The sequence below is a fragment of the Schistocerca cancellata genome, chromosome 5 (genome assembly GCF_023864275.1).
Source record: "Schistocerca cancellata isolate TAMUIC-IGC-003103 chromosome 5, iqSchCanc2.1, whole genome shotgun sequence".
NCBI classification, from domain to species: Eukaryota; Metazoa; Arthropoda; class Insecta; order Orthoptera; family Acrididae; genus Schistocerca; species Schistocerca cancellata.
The window spans coordinates 603949080-603967074 of NC_064630.1; the positions used below are offsets into that span (position 1 = coordinate 603949080).

At 43.2% G+C, this 17995-nt stretch overlaps 1 protein-coding gene across 2 annotated transcripts in view; it reads left to right on the forward strand.

Moving 5' to 3' along the window:
* Nucleotides 1-17995, forward strand: part of LOC126188023 (uncharacterized protein C6orf132 homolog) — a 289046-nt gene that overhangs the window by 233792 nt on the left and 37259 nt on the right. For both annotated transcript variants that reach the window (XM_049929441.1, XM_049929442.1), the window contains exons 4-5: nucleotides 3604-3716; nucleotides 12932-13076. In XM_049929441.1, the coding sequence (XP_049785398.1) occupies nucleotides 3604-3716; nucleotides 12932-13076 (258 nt within the window). The remainder of the gene's footprint in view (nucleotides 1-3603; nucleotides 3717-12931; nucleotides 13077-17995) is intronic.

A 17995-nucleotide genomic window follows, 5' to 3' on the forward strand; every position in this document is an offset into this window, starting at 1 on the left:
TTAATATGCAATTTTGTTGCTGCATGTCTTATAGGAAATACAAATCTCAGTTTTCTTCTGGCGAGCTGTCGAAATTGGATGTAACATGCATTAACACACTGAAACACAACCTGATTTAATTGCTGTGGAAGAGAGTGTTCTTCCTACTACCTAAGCAGCGCTGCGCATGTATGTGGATTTAGTCGTGTGGAGACAGGCTAATAGCGAGTCGTCACATTAACTGCACATGTAAATCTTTGCAAGCTTCGGGTGGGAGACACTGGAACGTCCACCTCGTTGCTTCGAGCAAACTCCCAGTGACTCTCACCGTGTCTGTCCATAGAGGGTTCAAACTTTCAGCTGTCTACTCCGTGGTGAGTACGGGGGATCCATGCGGATTTATTTCATGGAATTGTTGCTGCCTTACTGCGGTGACGGATTACGTACAGAACTAATGAAGACGATTGCTACACAAAATGTATGTCTGAAGTATGGTTCAAATGGCTCTGAGCACTATGAGACTTAGCATCTGAGTTCATCAGTCTCCTAGAACTTAGACCTACTTAAACCTAACCTAACCTAAGGACATCGCACACATCCATGCCCGAGGCAGGATTCGATCCTGCGACCGTAGCGGTCACGCGGTTCTAGACTGAAGCACCTAGAACCGCTCGGTCACACCGGCCGGCTATGTCTGAAGTGTCTCAGTATAGAGGTATCCTGTTCTGCTCGATATAAGAATATTCATCATTTCTAAAGCATTCACGTGCAGTACCACAAAATCTTTTATTGATAATCTGTTTCGGTCTCGGGTACAGATCGCCTTCTGATCACCTCCTGGAAGTCAGTTTGTAGAAGAGCATTGGTGCTGCTTTTGACTGTAGCTAAAGATAGTCCACACTCGACTGCAAACTTTTATCAATGAAAATCATCAGAATGAATCTCCCTCCGTTCAGTGGAGTTAACGCGCTTTAGAGTCTTCCTGTTAGATTAAAACTGTATTCTGGACCGAGACTGCAACCAAGAACCATGCATTTTGCGTGTAGTGCTCTTACCGACTGGTCTACCCTGGCACAGGCCATCCACACAGCCTCAATTTTCTCTGCACTTACTTCCTATACTCCAGAGATGCTCTCTTGTGTTCTTTGATAGACTAGCATCAGGCAATTTCAAAATAATATACTCCTTGGTGCGAGAGAAGAACTGGCCGACTCCAAACAGTGAGCGCTTGTGGTAGGTAATGCATGGGTAAGACCACTGTGCGTGGCGGGTAACACAATCTGCTAGGATGTACAATCCGCTACAGAGTGAAAGACACTTCTTCAGTCTGGAATCTCACGACTGCAGTAGGTCTTCACTGATGAGTCCCGCTTCGAACTGAGCTCCGATAACCATCAGAGACTTGCCTGTAGACGCCACACACAGCGGTGGGATACGAACCTGAACGTCGCACGCCATGCGGTCCGATAATCGGGAGTGATGGTTTGGGGTGCCATTTCTTTTCATAACAGGACCCCTTTGGTTGCCATTCGCGTTACCCATACAGCACAGCGGAACATCGTCGATAATCTACCCACCGTTTTACAGCCATACATGGCAATACATCCCAGGCTTACATTTCTGTTAGATAAAGCCCGCCCCCCACACGGACTTCTTTCTACCGCTTGTCTTCGTGTTTGCCAAACCCTACCTTGACCATTAAGGTCGTTGGCTCTCATCCCCACTTAAGAACGTTCGGAATGTTGAGGATCTAACGTCCCAATTAGACAGAATCTGGCACGATATCCTTCAGGAGGACACCCGACAACTTTATCAGTGCCAAGTCGAATAACTGCTTGCGTAGGGGCAAGAGGTAGACCAAAGCGTTACTGACTGTTCAATCTGTGCCGGCCGAATTGGCCGAGCGGTTCTAGGCGCTACAGTCTGGAAACCCGCGACCGCTCCGGTCGCAGGTTCGAATCCTGCCTCGGGCATGGATGTATGTGATGTCCTTAGGTTAGTTAGGTTTAATTAGTTCTAAGTTCTAGGGGACTGATGACCTCAGAAGTTAAGTCCCATAGTGCTCAGAGCCATCTGAACCATTTCCCACAGTGCTCAGAGCCATCTGAACCATTTCTCTTGAATAAATCTTCCAATTTTTCTAAAATGGTATTCATTTATTTGCCTGTATATGTACATTGCATCTACTGACTTCCGCCCCTCGATATTTCCTTCACGGTGCAACATTTTTTTATGTTAGAGTGTATTTTATGTCCGTCGCTTGTGGTCTCACTGTAGTGTTTTCGCTTCCCGAACAGGGGATCCCGGGTTCGATTCCCGGCGAGGTCAGGGATTTTCACCTCCCTCGAGATGACTAGGTGTTGTTGTGTCGTCTTCGTCATCATCATTCATCCCCATTACTGTTGGCGGAAGCCAATGGCAAACTACCTCCACTATGACCTTGCCTGGTACGGCGGTGCGGGTCTCCCGCATCGTTCCCCTACGCTCTGTGAAGGAGCATGGGACATTATCATCAGCGTACGAGGGCTGTTCAGAAAGTAAGCTCCGATTGATCGCGAAATGGGAACCACAGTGAAAATTAGAAATGTTTTATTTTTAACAGTTAGCTACACCATCCAGCTACTTCTCTACGTAGTTGCCGTTCTGACTAAGACATTTGTCGTAGCGTTGTACCAACTTTCCAATACCCTCATCATAAAAGACAGCCGCCAGTGCTTTCCGCCAATTCTCTACGCTGGCCTACAGCTCGTTTTCTGTGCCAAAATGTTGTATTCATAGCCAGCGGTTCATGTGAGCAGAAATGAAACGCAGGGGGAGTCAATTACGGGCTGTATTGTGGGTAGTCAAACATTTCCAATTGAAAACGATGCAGGAGCATCTTCATTGCCCCTTCAGAATGCGGCTGAGAATATTGCCTTGTAGAAGAAACTGCACGACAGTTATGTAATGTTGGCTGTATAGCTTCAGGCGAAATTTCTCACCAGGTCCTCGTACTTGGCGGGAGACACTATTCTCTAGACAATTTTACGCGATCACTGTGAGCTCAGAAATGAGAGGAGTGACGTGATGCTATCTAGGGTCATACTAGAGACACTGCCCAACACATCTGTGCAAAGCTTTATCGGATTATCATAGTCGTTTCCATTTCGCGATCAATCGGAGCTTACTTTCTGAACAGCCCTCGTATTACTGTGTATATTTTTAATTCTTCTGTAAAAGTTGTGTTACACAATTCAGAAAGAAACTGGTCAAAAGACGATCTCACATAATGGTAATCGGTTGCGTTTGAAAATAAAAATAAATTATTTTACGCGGTTAATGAAGCTTTTTAATTTTTTAAAAAATAGGTAGGTCCCTTCTGCCGCTGCTATTTCCACGAACGATGTTTCTAAAAACATGTTAATCAGGCAGAATGCTATTGTTGCGCTGTGTTAGTGGCCATAGACGCTGACCTGCACAGATCCCTGAATCACCGTCGTAGGACAAAAATGAGGACATTCGAATAGACACACCCTGAAATATGGGACAGCTGAATCGTCGATTACACTGACTCTACGTATGAGGAGTGTGGGCTGCCACGGCCAGCAGAGCGCTGTTATTGTTACTGTTGTTGTGTGCCGGCAGGTGATAGACGCGGAGCTGCACAGCGGCCCCGCGCTGCCGTCCCTGGCTGTGATAGCGGTCAGCTCCGCCATCCTGGCCGCCGTCGTCCTCATCGCCGGCGTGCTCGTCTGGAAGTGAGTACGCGGCTGCGGCTGTAGTGTGGGCAAAACAAGGCGCGAGCTGTGGGCCGTCAGCACTGTAGCAATGGCAATAGCAGTCTGAGCTGCTGTGTGGAACGCTTGCTCTGACAATGTGTTGATCTTCGACCATAGATACTAGTAGACTGGCCTTGCTGTGCAGAAGCTATAGGGCTGGTGTGGCTCCAACATAAACCACGTGACTGTTGGCAAAACGTGGCGGGATTTCAAATCAGCGGTCTGCCATCCTATGTTTGTATCGTATTTTACCCACATTTCTCAATTGACTGTCAAACGCTTCCTTTTTTATTTCCGAAAAATTATGGCAGAACATGGATTTGCCCATAGTATCATTTATAAAATCTAACAAATACATCGAACGCCCCTCTGGTGGGCAGCAGGACGAAATTACTATAAACTATCAATTAAAGTGAAATGTCGTAAAAATTCTTTTAAACACTAAGAGTGGGCTCGTGTCAAAACTTTAAATATTGGATTCGCCGCGTTTTGAGCTCTAGTCACTTTATAAAAGAAAATGGGATATGGGAATTATGTCAACTATAGGTGCCAAAATTGTCGTCTTTAGGAGCAGGTCCATTTTAGAGTATCAATTTTAGGTGCACTTCAAAGGTTCAGTTCCTACTATTTTTACAAAAGTTTAAACTATCAGTTTAAAAAAAATGATATTTTAGATGAAAGGTGAGACTTTGAAGTTTCAGAAAATAATTTTGGAGCCTACATTTATTTAATAGTATTAGAAGGTAGAAAAAAATTCTCTTCAAGTGTCGACTATAGGTGCTCTTACCTTATTATAATCTCGCTTGTATATACAAAAAGGCGCCTATGTGCCGATGGCTTAAAGTTTTTCCGTTTCAGGGCCTGTATCCAAAGCTGCCTTCGATTTTCATCCTTAGCGAACCTATGAGTAGGAACAAGAAATAGTTATATTTACTTCTGTAACCGAATTATCACAGATAGTTTCCAAAGTGTAATATGAGTCTGACTTTACAGGCATCACCTTCAACACTTTAATTTACGAGATACTCTATTTCAAGTGTAAAAAAAACATATAAAAGTCACTTCAACAGATTTCAATAAACGCATCTGCACTGTCATAGAAACACACGTGAAATGTAATGCCATTTTCCCCGACAAAACGATGAGTACAGCCATAAGCGCAACACGAAACCACTATGTTTTGCCAACATTCACGTGACTTTAGCCCAGAGATGTTGGAGCCACGAAAATGACGTCAGGGCCAGTCTATTATATTTATGGTCGAAGGTGTTGATGGACAACAATATCGCTGCAAGTCAGAGATATATACAGGGCGTCCCAAAAGTCCGTTAATATTTGAAAATATCCACGGAATAATCTAGGTTGGAGGAAAAACTTACACACATACCTGAAATGACAGGGGGTTATACTGAAATCAGAACAGAGTGCAAAAACCGAATAGCAGATGGCGTTAGACAGCAACACGTCGGTGACGTCCCCATAGAATCGTGTATGAAATGAGCTGTAGTGAGATAGGGAGTCACTTGCCTGGCTGTTAAACACCTGTTATTAAGTCGACTTTTTGAACAATTCTCGGGTATCCGACCGGGTAGCGTCGTAATTTCTCCACAATATTTCGGCAGACGTACAAGCTGCCGTCTTCAGGTGGGGCCTGACGAATGCTGTGCTGTTCCTCTCGGCGCCCTATATACACTAGACGTCACCCCCTCCACCATTCCTCACCTGGTGTCTTCGGTGCGGCCGGCGCGGCGGCTACTGGAGGTGGTGAGGGAAGCGGCGCCTGGGTTTGAACTGGGGTCTGCAGTCTCCCTGTTGCCGCCGTCGGGGCCGGTTCTCGACCTCTGTGACCGCATCTTTCTCTCCAGGGTGAGTGCAGGGTTGCAAGTCAGACTAAGTTGAAGGCCGCTGTCTCCATTAATTAGATCGATCTAATAAATAATCTAATAATCGATCTAATTAATAAAGACAGCGGCCTTCAACTTAGTCTGGCTTGCAACCCTGCACTCAGCCTGGTGAGAAAGATGCGGTCCCAGAGATCGAGAACCGCCCCCGACGGCGGCAGCAGGGAGACTGCAGACCCCACTTCACACCCAGGCGCCGCTTCCCCCACAACCTCCAGTAACCGCCGCGCCGGCCGCACCGAAGACACCAGGAGAGGAACGGTGGAGGGGATTAAGGCTAGTGTATATAGGGTGCCGAGAGAAACAGCACAGCATTCGTCAGGACCCACCTGAAGATGGCAGCGTGTACGTCTGCCGAAATATTGTGCAGAATTTACGACGCCAACCGGTCGGAGGGCTAGTAGAAATCCTTGGGTAACAGAAGAAATATTGAATTTAATTGATGAAAAGAGAAAATATAAAAATGCAGTAAATGAAGCAGGCAAAAAGGAATACAAACGTCTCAAAAATGAGATCGACAGGAAGTGCAAAATGGCTAAGCAGGGATGGCTAGAGGACAAATGTAAGGATGTAGAGGCTTAACTCACAAGGGGTAAGATAGATACTGCCTACAGGAAAATTAAAGAGACCTTTGGAGAAAAGAGCACCACTTGTATGAATAACAAGAGCTCAGATGGAAACCCAGTTCTAACCACAGAAGGGAAAGCAGAAAGATGGAAGGAGTATATAGAGGGTCTATACAAGGGCGATGTACTTGAGGACGATATTATAGAAATGGAAGAGGATGTAGATGAAGATGAAATGGGAGATGCGATACTGCGTGAAGAGTTTGACAGAGCATTGAAAGACCTGAGCCGAAACAAGGCCCCCGGAGTAGACAACATGCCATTAGAACTACTGACGGCTTTGGGAGAGCCACTCCTGACAAAACTCTACCATCTGGTGAGGAAGATGTATGAGACAGGCGAAGTACCCTCAGACTTCAAGAAGAATATAATAATTCCAATCCCAAAGAAAGCAGGTGTTGGCAGATGTGAAAATTACCGAACTATCACTTTAATAAGTCACAGCTGCAAAATACTAACGCGAATTCTGTACACACGAATGGCAAATCTGGTAGAAGCGAACCTCGGGGAAGATCAGTTTGGATTCCGTAGAAGTATTGGATCACGTGAGGCAATATTGACCTTACGACTTATCTTAGAAGAAAGATTAAGGAAAGCAAACCTACGTTTCTAGCATTTGTAGACTTAGAGAAAGCTTTTGATAATGTTGACTGGAATACTCTCTTTCAAATTCTAAAGGTGGCAGGGGTAAAATACAGGGAGCGAAAGGCTATTTACAATTTGTACAGAAACCAGATGGCAGTTATAAGAGTCGAGGGATATGAAAGGGAAGCAGTGGTTGGGAAGGGAGTGAGACAGGGTTGTAGCCTCTCCCCAATGTTATTCAATCTGTATATTGAGCAAGCAGTAAAGGAAACAAAAGAAAAATTCCGAGTAGGTATTAAAATCCATGGAGAAAAAATAAAAACTTTGAGGTTCGCCGATGACATTGTAAGTCTGTCAGAGACAGAAAAGTATTTGGAAGAGCAGTTGAACGGAATGGACATTGTCTTGAAAGGAGGATGTACGATGAACATCAACAAAAGCAAAACGAGGATAATGGAATTAAGTCAGGTGATGCTGAGGGAATTACATTAGGAAACGAGACACAAAAAATAGTAATGGAGTTTTGCTATTTGGGGAGCAAAATAACTGATGATGGTCGAAGTAGAGAGGATATAAAATGTAGACTGGCAATGGCAAGGAAAGCGTTTTTGATGAAGAGAAATTTGTTAACATCGAGTATAGGTATAAGTGTCAGGAAGTCGTTTCTAAAAGTATTTGTATGGAGTGTAGCCATGTATGGAAGTGAAACATGGACGATAAATAGTTTGGACAGGAAGATAATAGAAGCTTTCGAAATGTGGTGCAACAGAAGAATGCTGAAGATTAGATGGGTAGATCACATAACTAATGAGGAGGTATTGAATAGAATTGGGCAGAAGAGGAGTTTGTGGCACAACTTGACGAGAAGAAGGGACCGGTTGGTAGGACATGTTCTGAGGCATCAAGGGATCACAAATTTAGCATTGGAGGGCAGCGAGGAGGGTCAAAATCGTAGAGGGAGACCAAGAGATGAATACACTAAGCAGATTCAGAATGATATAGGTTGCAGTAGGAGATGAAGAAACTCGCACAGGATAGGGTAGCATGGAGAGCTGCATCAAACCAGTCTCAGAACTGAAGACCACAACAATAACAACAACAACCGGTAGGATACTCGAGAACTGTTCAAGTTGGAAATACGCCGCGAAAACTTCAGATCGCATATCAAGTACGACTTTTATGCCGGATGGGATTCACTCCATAACGCTACTCCTGCGAAAGTTGGAAATACGTCGGGAAAACTTCAGATCGCATATCAAGTATGACTTTTATGCCGGATGGGATTCACTCCATAACGCTACTCCTGCGAAAGAGCTTTTTCGCACATCGTTTGGTGTGGATCACGTGCTGACCCACCACTTCCGTCAAGAAGGGCCTCGCAGGTCCACAGACTACGATCAGTGTGGTTATTGGTTGTCTACCATGATTGTCCGACCGCATTAGGGATGCTATAAGACAACATCCAATGGCAATTTCTCACCATACCTACGGATAAGTTCACAACATTGTCACTCGATTGCAGGTATCGGTGGAAATCACGCACGAATAGGTGACCATGTGTTATGAAGTAACTCGTCTTTGCTAAAAATCTATTTTAATGCTAATTGTTCGTTTTGTATCATACAAATCGCCATCTGTTCGTCTTAGTGTGCACTTTTTTGTCAATAAATCTCCAGGTCATTTCAAGCATTAATGCCAATTTTTTCGTCTCTACCTGCATTATTCCGTGAACTATTCCGTCTTCAGGCCTCGAGTGGCCTACCGGGACCATCCGACCGCCATGTCATCGTCAGGGAGGATGCGGATAGGAGGGGCGTGGGGTCTGCACACCGCTCTCCCGGTCGTTATGATGGTATTCTTGACCGAAGCCGCTATTGTTCAGTCGAGTAGCTCCTCAATTGGCATCACGAGGCTGAGTGCATCCCGAAAAATGGCAACAGCGCATCCAAGTGCCGACCATGCAAGTGCCGACCACGCCCTACAGCGCTTAACCTAGGTGATCTCACGGGAACCGGCGCATCCATTGCGGCAAGGCCGTTGCCCCTCCGTGAACTACTGAATTTTCAAATATTAACGGACTTTTGGGTCGCGCTGTACTCACTGACAAAAATGGGCTTTTGCTGTAGACAAACTAGAACAGAAAAGCTGAATCATATCGTATTGAGAACTTAGAAGCTGCGTTCTATGTTTTACTTAAGAAAAATTTTCAACTGCCAGGATCGCATAAATTAGTATTTATTGTTGCCAACAGGTTTCGACAATTATAATTGTCATCTTCTTGTCTTCAAAAAATTTTTGTTATAAAACGTGTTCCATTGTGAGTCAGTACCTCGTGCCATGTTGCCGTCATGACAAACACAATGGTCTGTCCAAAATAAAAGTATTTATAGTTCGAATTTGTAGCCCTCACATAGGCTTGTTAATTCTTACAAAGCAAGTATGCGAATATGCGAATATGCCAATGTGATTAACTGTAAAAGTTTTGTTTTTGACAAAACCGTAGACAATGTTCTTCATTTTATCCACTATAACGACAAAATTGCATGACGTACTAACTCACAATGGAACACGTTTCATAACCAAATTTTTTTGAAGACCAGTAGACGGCAGCTAAAAGTGTCGAAACCAGTTGTCTACAATAAATACCAATTTATGAGATCTTATCTTGGCTACTGATCACTTTTTCCCAAGAATTGAAAAAAGGAATTTCATAGAACAGCTTAAAATTTCAACAGTAAGAATGTGATGCTAAGGTGGTGTAAATATGCAAAGTATGCGTATACAAGCTAATCAAAAAGAGGTCTATACATGCTAAATAATAAGTATGATCTGTTTTCCTCATAACATTTATAAACAGTTTAATTTTACATTGGACTTCACGTCCTCGTCTGATAAGACATGTCTTTATTTCTTCCTGTATGTCTGCTCATCTCTACGCACCAGCTATAAAAGGGCTTTATTACGTCAGTCGTGAAATTAGCTACTGTTTCACGACAAATTCTAAAACACACTTTCTTCTACTGTCAAACGCCCATGCCAGACAAATTCCATGCCTATTTTGTCTAGCATGCCTTCAAGCCCCTCATTTTTATGCTTTAGTTGCCCTCATAGTTTTTTACTTTGGCTAAAACGCTGTCGGTTTATTCTTCTGTGTTTTTCCCAGCACCTATGGTTGTCGTATATGCAGTGCTGTGTTTTTGTCGCATAGCTTCAGAAATTTTTTCTTCATATCTAAATGGTGTTTGACAACGAATCTTTTTTCTTTCCGCTTGCGAATTTGTCTTTCACGTCATACTTGCTTTTACCATCTTGTGTGATGTTGCTACGCAGATAATAATGTGTTTCACTTTCTCCCACACATTATTACTCAGTGTTTACCCGTATCCAGAGTTCTGCACTAACTAACCCACTTTTACATTCTATCTAGTACTTATTCCTATCAATTAGAAGATATTATTGAGAAACCATGATTTTGCAAAAATGATTGTACTCTTTTCTGTACCGTTTCTAGCATAAAACTGTTGAGCATCTTCATTGCTGTTAACTGTTGTTTACAAATTTTATTCATATGTTGGTAAGTCATTGTTAATCATTTGAAAATAAATTATACAGTACACGAGGAAGGGACCCAAGAAGGAAGCATTGTAAGGTCCTTCAAGAATCAAAATATAAGCTAAGTAGTATTTGCACGTAATGACTTCCATAGCACACACTAATAATGAAACAACTGAACTACGTATACCAGATCTAATATACAGGGCATGAATAATAGTACAAGCGTAAGCATAAATACAGCTGTAATCCCTAATTAAAAACGCTTACAAACAATACAAGAAATAGAAAACGGAAAAAAATCGTCATTACGTGAAGGTGTAGAAAATAACATCTCCATGCCCTTACTTGTATTTTTCATTACGATTACTGCCAGCAACGTTTGTTTAACTGGTAAGTAGACATAATCATTTTAAAATTTTACATGAAAGCTGTGGACCCATTACACGTCAGCCTGCAGCACTAATTATCACGAGAATTATATTGTCTTCTCATCAGTCCCATTAACATTCTCTCTTACTGTACTTAACATCGTCAGAGGTTTTGCGAAACTGCTTTTGTTACATGTAGTGACAGAATATCTTCTTTTTTAACAGTGGTAAAATGTTTATTATATCCACTTAACTGTCATTTTCGATCGTACATCTAAAGAGTCTTGCCCCAATGCTGTGACCGATTTTTTTAGGGCCACAGCGTGTACAAGGATGTCATTGCTGTACTCTCAGTACGTGAATATATATGGATTGACACTACATCGATGTGACGCTGTAGAAGAGATGTATTGCACCACGGTAACGTGAAATTAAAGCACCGAATGTAATGTCTTGGATTCTAGATTTGCCACAAGAGTTCCTGAATCTGATTTTTGGAAGAGTGCTTGAGATACTCTGTTGGCAATAATTAACATGCGATGGAGTAAGCTGTTTTAATGTACTGATCATGAATGTTGAGCAGATGGTATTTTAACGTGTTTTATGCAAATTGTAATTATGTGTATTTTTGCACACTAGCACCTGAAAATGAAACTGGTACTTCAAATCCGGTCGTGCTTCTAAAAGAATAACTAAAGTAGCTGTTATAAGGACGTGTGTTCTCCATATTCAAGTGTATTAGGGTTTTCACTTGGCTTCTGAAGGTGACAGTGGGTACTAGTGTCACCTTTTCCAAAAAAAATTCGTTATCTCGATTTACGGGGCTCCGGATCGCCCTATACTTGCAATGTTAAAATAACGCTTATAAATTACATCTTTCCTCACAAAGTATTTGAGGTAGGAAGTTGAACTTTTTACAGATTATTTATTGGAATATGGGCTACAACTTAACACAGGGATTTTACAAAATTATAGTTCAGTTATTAAAGATGATTTTTTTCAATTGTAATGAAAATTCACAACATTTTTTTGCAATTTTTTATTTATATATTCAAAAATATACAGTTTATTGGAAAAAGGCTGTGTTAAATAATGCAGAAGGTACTGTGTAACATTTACTGAAAGTTTGAAACAAATATGTTTGGAAGATCCTTAGAAAACATGTAATTAGTATGAGAAAATAAAAGTTTTGGGAATCGAGCGACAAAGACTGGATTAACTTTTTAGTGCATTCCAGGTCCATAGGATGGGTTATCTTCATCCTCTGCAAACTCGCCTCCAGCTTCCTCTTGTTCCTCCTCCTGTTTACTCTTGCTTGTATTTCTAGACTTTTTACAGCCCTGTCTGCAGCCCGAAGGCGTTCCTTGTCTAAAGCAAGCATCGCTCGTACCATGTTAGAACCTATCTTCATTCCCATATTTCTAAATACCTTGCACCTTACAATGTTGCCATCATTGAAAGTCGCAACAGCATCATACACACCAAAGTGAAGTGTTTCTATTCCAACAAATACAGTCTTGGGGATTCTCGACCATATAACACTATTTACACTTTCATTGGGGTTTTGAGTTTTTCCGTGAATACACTTTTTCAACAGTTCAGGTGCTGCTAAGTCTCTGAAAATAGGTTAGCCACAACACATACTTTATCTCACATCACTAAAATGTACCTGATGAACACGGACGTTAATAATAACACCATTTGACAGCAGTTTAACAGCGCCACAGTGTGTCACGCCCATGTAGAACACATTTCAAAAGAAAATTAAAAATAGTTGTAGTCTTTGGAATTGAATAAATTATATATCTATTAAAAGGTAATAGTCTGCAGATTCAGAAAACGCAAAAAAGTAAAAATTGAACTTTTCATGATATTGAGCCTTTCCGGAGCCCCTTACCAGTTGTCACTATATCACAACATTTTTGCTGTGGGTCGTCAGTTTGCCAATTCTGATATTCAGACATTAGGACGCGTGCTATTAGCCGTGCGTCACTACCTACCTTTCTGACTACAGACATTATTACTCTGTTCAGCTCTGAGACATTATTATTCTTTGTCTGACTGTCTGCTTATCTAATTTCAGACAGAAGTAAGTTTGTGAATTCTGTTTCTTTGTGCTTCGCGCATAATGTTATTGGACCATATTTATTTGAACGTAGGTACAAGCGGAAACCGCCTGTTCTGATGCCGTGCAAGCCATCGGCGCAGGGCATCGATCCAGGGACCATGGGCTACGACGACCTGCCCGGCGCTCACGTGGCGGCGAGGCAGATGCGCGCAGCTGCGGCTCAGCACCCGCCGGAGGTGAGCGGCTCTGTGTACCTCCCACCATAGAAATATATTTCGGCCCTCTGAGTGCATATCACAGGTAATTATAGCTAAAAAATTTTTAGTTTTACACGAGGACTGACATACAAAAGTTAGGCATTTACACATCTTGACAGTTGTTGCTAAACGATGTTACTTCCACATTAGCTACTGGTAGAGCTCAGTGACAAAATGTCCCACTCATTCACGCAACAGCACTAATGCAAGTTACAAGAAACGGTGCTGCACTTAACACACCACGATGTCAGAAAAATGCCTAAGGAAAAATAAGTGAGTTTCGGTGTAGCACTGTCGCATACAATCCACAATCTTGTTGAAGAGTCGAAGCAAAGTCATCACACGGGTAACTGTCGCCGAGGGAGTAGATACTAAAACTGCAGAAGCAACTGCGAGCGGAAGATGGTTCAAAAGTGGCTCTGAGCACTATGGGACTTAAATCTTAGGTCATCAGTCCCCTAGAACTTAGAACTACTTAAACCTAACTAACCTAAGGACATCACACACATCCATGCCCGAGACAGGATTCGAACCTGCGACCGTAGCAGTCCCGCGTTTCCGGACTGCAGCGCCTAGAACCGCACGGCCGCCGCGGCAGGCGCAAACGGAAGAGCGGAGACCATTACGCACGTTTAAGTACGCGGAGGAACGTGGAGTGAAACCACTAATTTTAACGTAACTTTCTAAAAGTTGATATATGCTCAACTTGCACACAGATTATTTCATACCTTACTAGTGCTTTCCTAGCTTCCCTCCAAAACGATTTCATGACGCTACATCTTCGGATTCAGTTCCAGAAATCATGTGTAGTATCTGTCACATGCTTACAACGCGCTTCTCCTTTTGTAGTCACGTACTACATGTCTACATGTATACCAGGTCCCTCCTAATAGTTATCATGCGAACTTTTTCTAAGGTTTCGAAACAAATCTGAACGTTCGTTTTTGTAATGTACAGCTGTACTCACCCCAGTCAACTGCTGCTCATCAAATCTTTCATGCAACGCCCGAATGTCAACGGAAAGCATCCGTTTATTTTCCGCTGCAAATAGAATGATTTTTACAGAAAAATTTTGCGTGCGCGCTCGCTAGAGTGGTCTCAAATTATTCTGTTGCTATATTCGTTTTAGCGATATGAATGAACTAGAACAGTGAAACACGAAGAATGACCAGTACCCCAGCAGAACAGGCTCGGATAACGGCATACTAAGCCTTCCACATCGCTGGCAACGGATTCTGCACAACGCTGGTGACTACTTTGAAGGACAGTAACAGGTGAAAACATGTAACTCTTCTGTATCGGTTGTAAACAAATAGTAGCCACTATTTAAGTTCCAACCCCCGTACTATTTTCCTTCCTCTCGTGGTCCTGTGACCATCAGTGATGGACTCGGAAAATTCGTCTTGTGTAATTTATGCACTTCATTCAGAGACTGATTTTATTCGTGGCGTGAAAGGGACGTCAGTGCAGTAACTGCGGTGGAAGCGTCAATGAAAAACTCAAAACAACGGGAGTGCATTCGATCAGTCAGTTTTGAGCAGGCAGAGTTAGGCAGTGCACGTGAGGCCTCACTGAGTCAACGTTAATGTGTCACAAATCGCAGTGGAGCAACATCTCAAAATTAAATATTCTTCTCCAGAATGATGTGATGAATCGAATCTTGTTTGGAGAGTTTGTCGATCACACTTTGACTCCCGAAAAAAAAAAAAAAATAATGAGCGAGGCATGTACGTCTGCGGTGGCATGACTGGAGTGCTAAATGTGTGCAACATTTTCTAGAAAATTTCAACACGGCTGACGGACTTGATATCATAAATACAAACCTACCACAAAACGATGAAAGGCAAAATTTTACATAATGATTCAACACATTGACGACATAACGAACAGTGAAGCCAATACAGCACGATAGTTAAATAGAATCCCAAAAAAGGATCTTTCTGAGGGTTGTAAAAACGTTCTGTGCATTCTACTCAGATGGACGGAACTTGAAATATTAAAAGCGCCATCTTAACTTTTCTCTATTTTTTTTACTAATTACTAATTTTTTGACTAACGCAGGTACATCCTCCAGTGGCTCTTTGTTCTCTGTAAATTGCCTGAATGTGTCTTCTTGCAATTTCATGGCCATGTTTCAAACCTACAAATAAGGTAACTTGGATAATGATTTAACGCCCCATCGACAATGAGGTTTAGATGAGTCATAGTGAATGGTTGAGGCATTTTCAATCACTCTCATACATATTTACACGCGGCATATAATAAAGTTTGTACTGCTATCGAACGCTCAGGTGTAACTGCGTTTACTATACGACAAATTTAACGGAGAATACCGTATTATTAGCCACTGGAAAATGTGGCAGCAGTTGTGCTTACAAAAACAGTATGTTGCAATTTCACTTTGCCTGTCCACTGGATGATACAGTTCTGCAGAAAACATTCCTAGCCGTCAAAGCTCGTCTGATCGTAGACGTATTACACCAGAGACACCGCTTGCTTTGGGCACGCAGCAGTGTGTCTTACGACTCGAGACGAAGAGAGCACGCGGAGGAGAGGTGCCCACGGTGAAATTGTTTTAAATCGGTTATTTATGAGCTCATTAGCGGGGCAGGTGCGCGGTCGGCGGGCAGCTGCAGCGGCCGAGCGCTATGGCACCTGCCGAGAAATCTGTGCCTCCGCCCGCGGCCGTGGCCGTGGCCGCCTCTGCCTCCCTCACCTGCCGCGGCGCCGTCACAGCCGATCGCGGCGGGGCGGGCATTCCAGCGCGGTTCCAGGACAGCCTCCCGCCTGCACCTGCCTGGGGAACTGGAGAACTGGAGCCGCCCGCCGCTCCGCTCCGCGCCGCGCCGACTGGATTACTAATGAGGCAGAGGGCAGCGCGCCCATCCCGAACGCAATTACCGCCATCCGCTGTTTAACGACGTCGTGAACGAGTGCCTGCCCGTAGCCCCCAGCAGTACTTGGCTTACCGCTGTTCCGGGCCCGTCCCTTGTTACCGCCGGACGCGCTACTACTGCCTTACATGCTACACTGACCATCCTCACAATTGTCCGATTCCTTAACTTCCGTTCGATATAATAGGTGAGAGCTGGAAATCAGCTAGAAAGTCTCAAAACCTGTGTATTTCTTCGCGTAGCGGCTCCGGTCACGAAAATTGATGATGGTTGCAGGAGCAATGTGCTGACCACGTGCCTAACCATATACATATCCAAGAACCTTCAACATTGCAGCGCGTCAGCAATCGTTGGTTAATATATTAAAAAACTAGAAATCCGTCTCGACTGCGAAAAATGCACCTATTGTTTACCTAGGTTTCGGCGTAGATAACTACACCTTCTTCAGAACAATAAAACCCACAAGTGCCTAAGAAGACCTTTGTCAATGATTAAAAGAACACCATGGCTATACATTTATAAACGACAAAAGCTTAATGGTGTAACCTCCAGTTCACACCGGATTATGTTCGATGGGCCACGACCCGCCATAAACTGCAGCTACAAATGGTGAGTGAGCGACCATTTGTAGCTGCAGTTTATGGCGGGTCGTGGCCCATCGAACATAAGCCGGTGTGAGGTGGAGGTTACACCGTTAAAAGTTAAGTAACGGTTTAGACTTTTTACATATGTACTGTTTGTGTTTCCCTTTTTTCTTCTTAGGCACTTGTGGATTTTATTGTTCTGAAGAAGGTGTAGTTATCTACGCCGAAACCTAGGTAAACACTAAGTGCTTTTTTCGCAGTCGAGGCAGGTTTCTAGTTTTTTAATGTATCCATATCCAGTGACGCCTATCGGCTGAGGATGAAATGGTTGTCGGGCGGTATCGTTGAGCCTTCCGAGGCCTGTTTCGAAGGAGTACTTCGTCATCACTACCAACCAACTGACATTCATTATTGGACAAGTATCTCCTACAACTTTTCCCACACGCTAGAGTCCTCAGTCGCCACTATCCACGTTCCTTCTGCACGTTTTCTGATGTCGTCCACCCATCTTCAATTTGGTCGTTGGCTCGGACTTTCCTAATCTCCCGGAATCCAGCAAGGAAGTTCTTTGCTTTATCCATCACCCATTCACCCGGCTACATCACCAGTTCCTCCATATCATTTCCTTTACTGAGGTATTTACGTCTTATCCAGCCTTTTCACTGATGCGTTTGTTTGTTTTTAAGTCGCTCACCCACGTACTTTTCTCCTTCGCACTCGAGCGACCCTATGCTTTTTAGTATTTTTCGTATTAAAAGTTCTGTCTTGCCGCCATCAGTCAAAATTTTTTATAAATGCAGACTTACAACTTCCCGTTGCAGACATAGAGAATAACTAGTTTTAATCTCTATTCAATTTACTAAAATCATTCAACACCAATTTTGCTCCTCTGTATGAACAGAAGGTATTCGTTTCTTACTTTGTGGTTTAGAACCTGAAAACTTCCCAGAGATTGTTTGTTCTGATACGGTTTCCTATCTGACTGATCTTCATTCAAAGCAGTATTTCTTACATTTTTGGAGTAATTCATCTTCCGACTAGATCGATGGGACACGCCACACATCCTAGTCTTTTACGTCAACCTCTTCACATCTCAGAGTAGCACTTGAGCCGTACAGTCTCAATTATTTTTTTATTGTCTTCAGTCTACTCCCGGATTCTACGCTGTAAAACTTCCTGTAGTCCCAAAACCCGCTCGGCCATCAGTGTCTGTTAGTTCGCTGCTGCCCATACGGGGAGACACACCGGCTCCCGATCGAAACCGCTTCGCAGATACGAGGGGCGTGTGTCTGCCAGCCTCGATGTGGTTTTTAGGCGGTTTCACACAGATGTCTAGGTGAATACCGGGCAGATAAAAATGTCGCGCCTCCATACGCAAACATTTAGAAAACTTACGAATTATTTCACATGAATAACACTA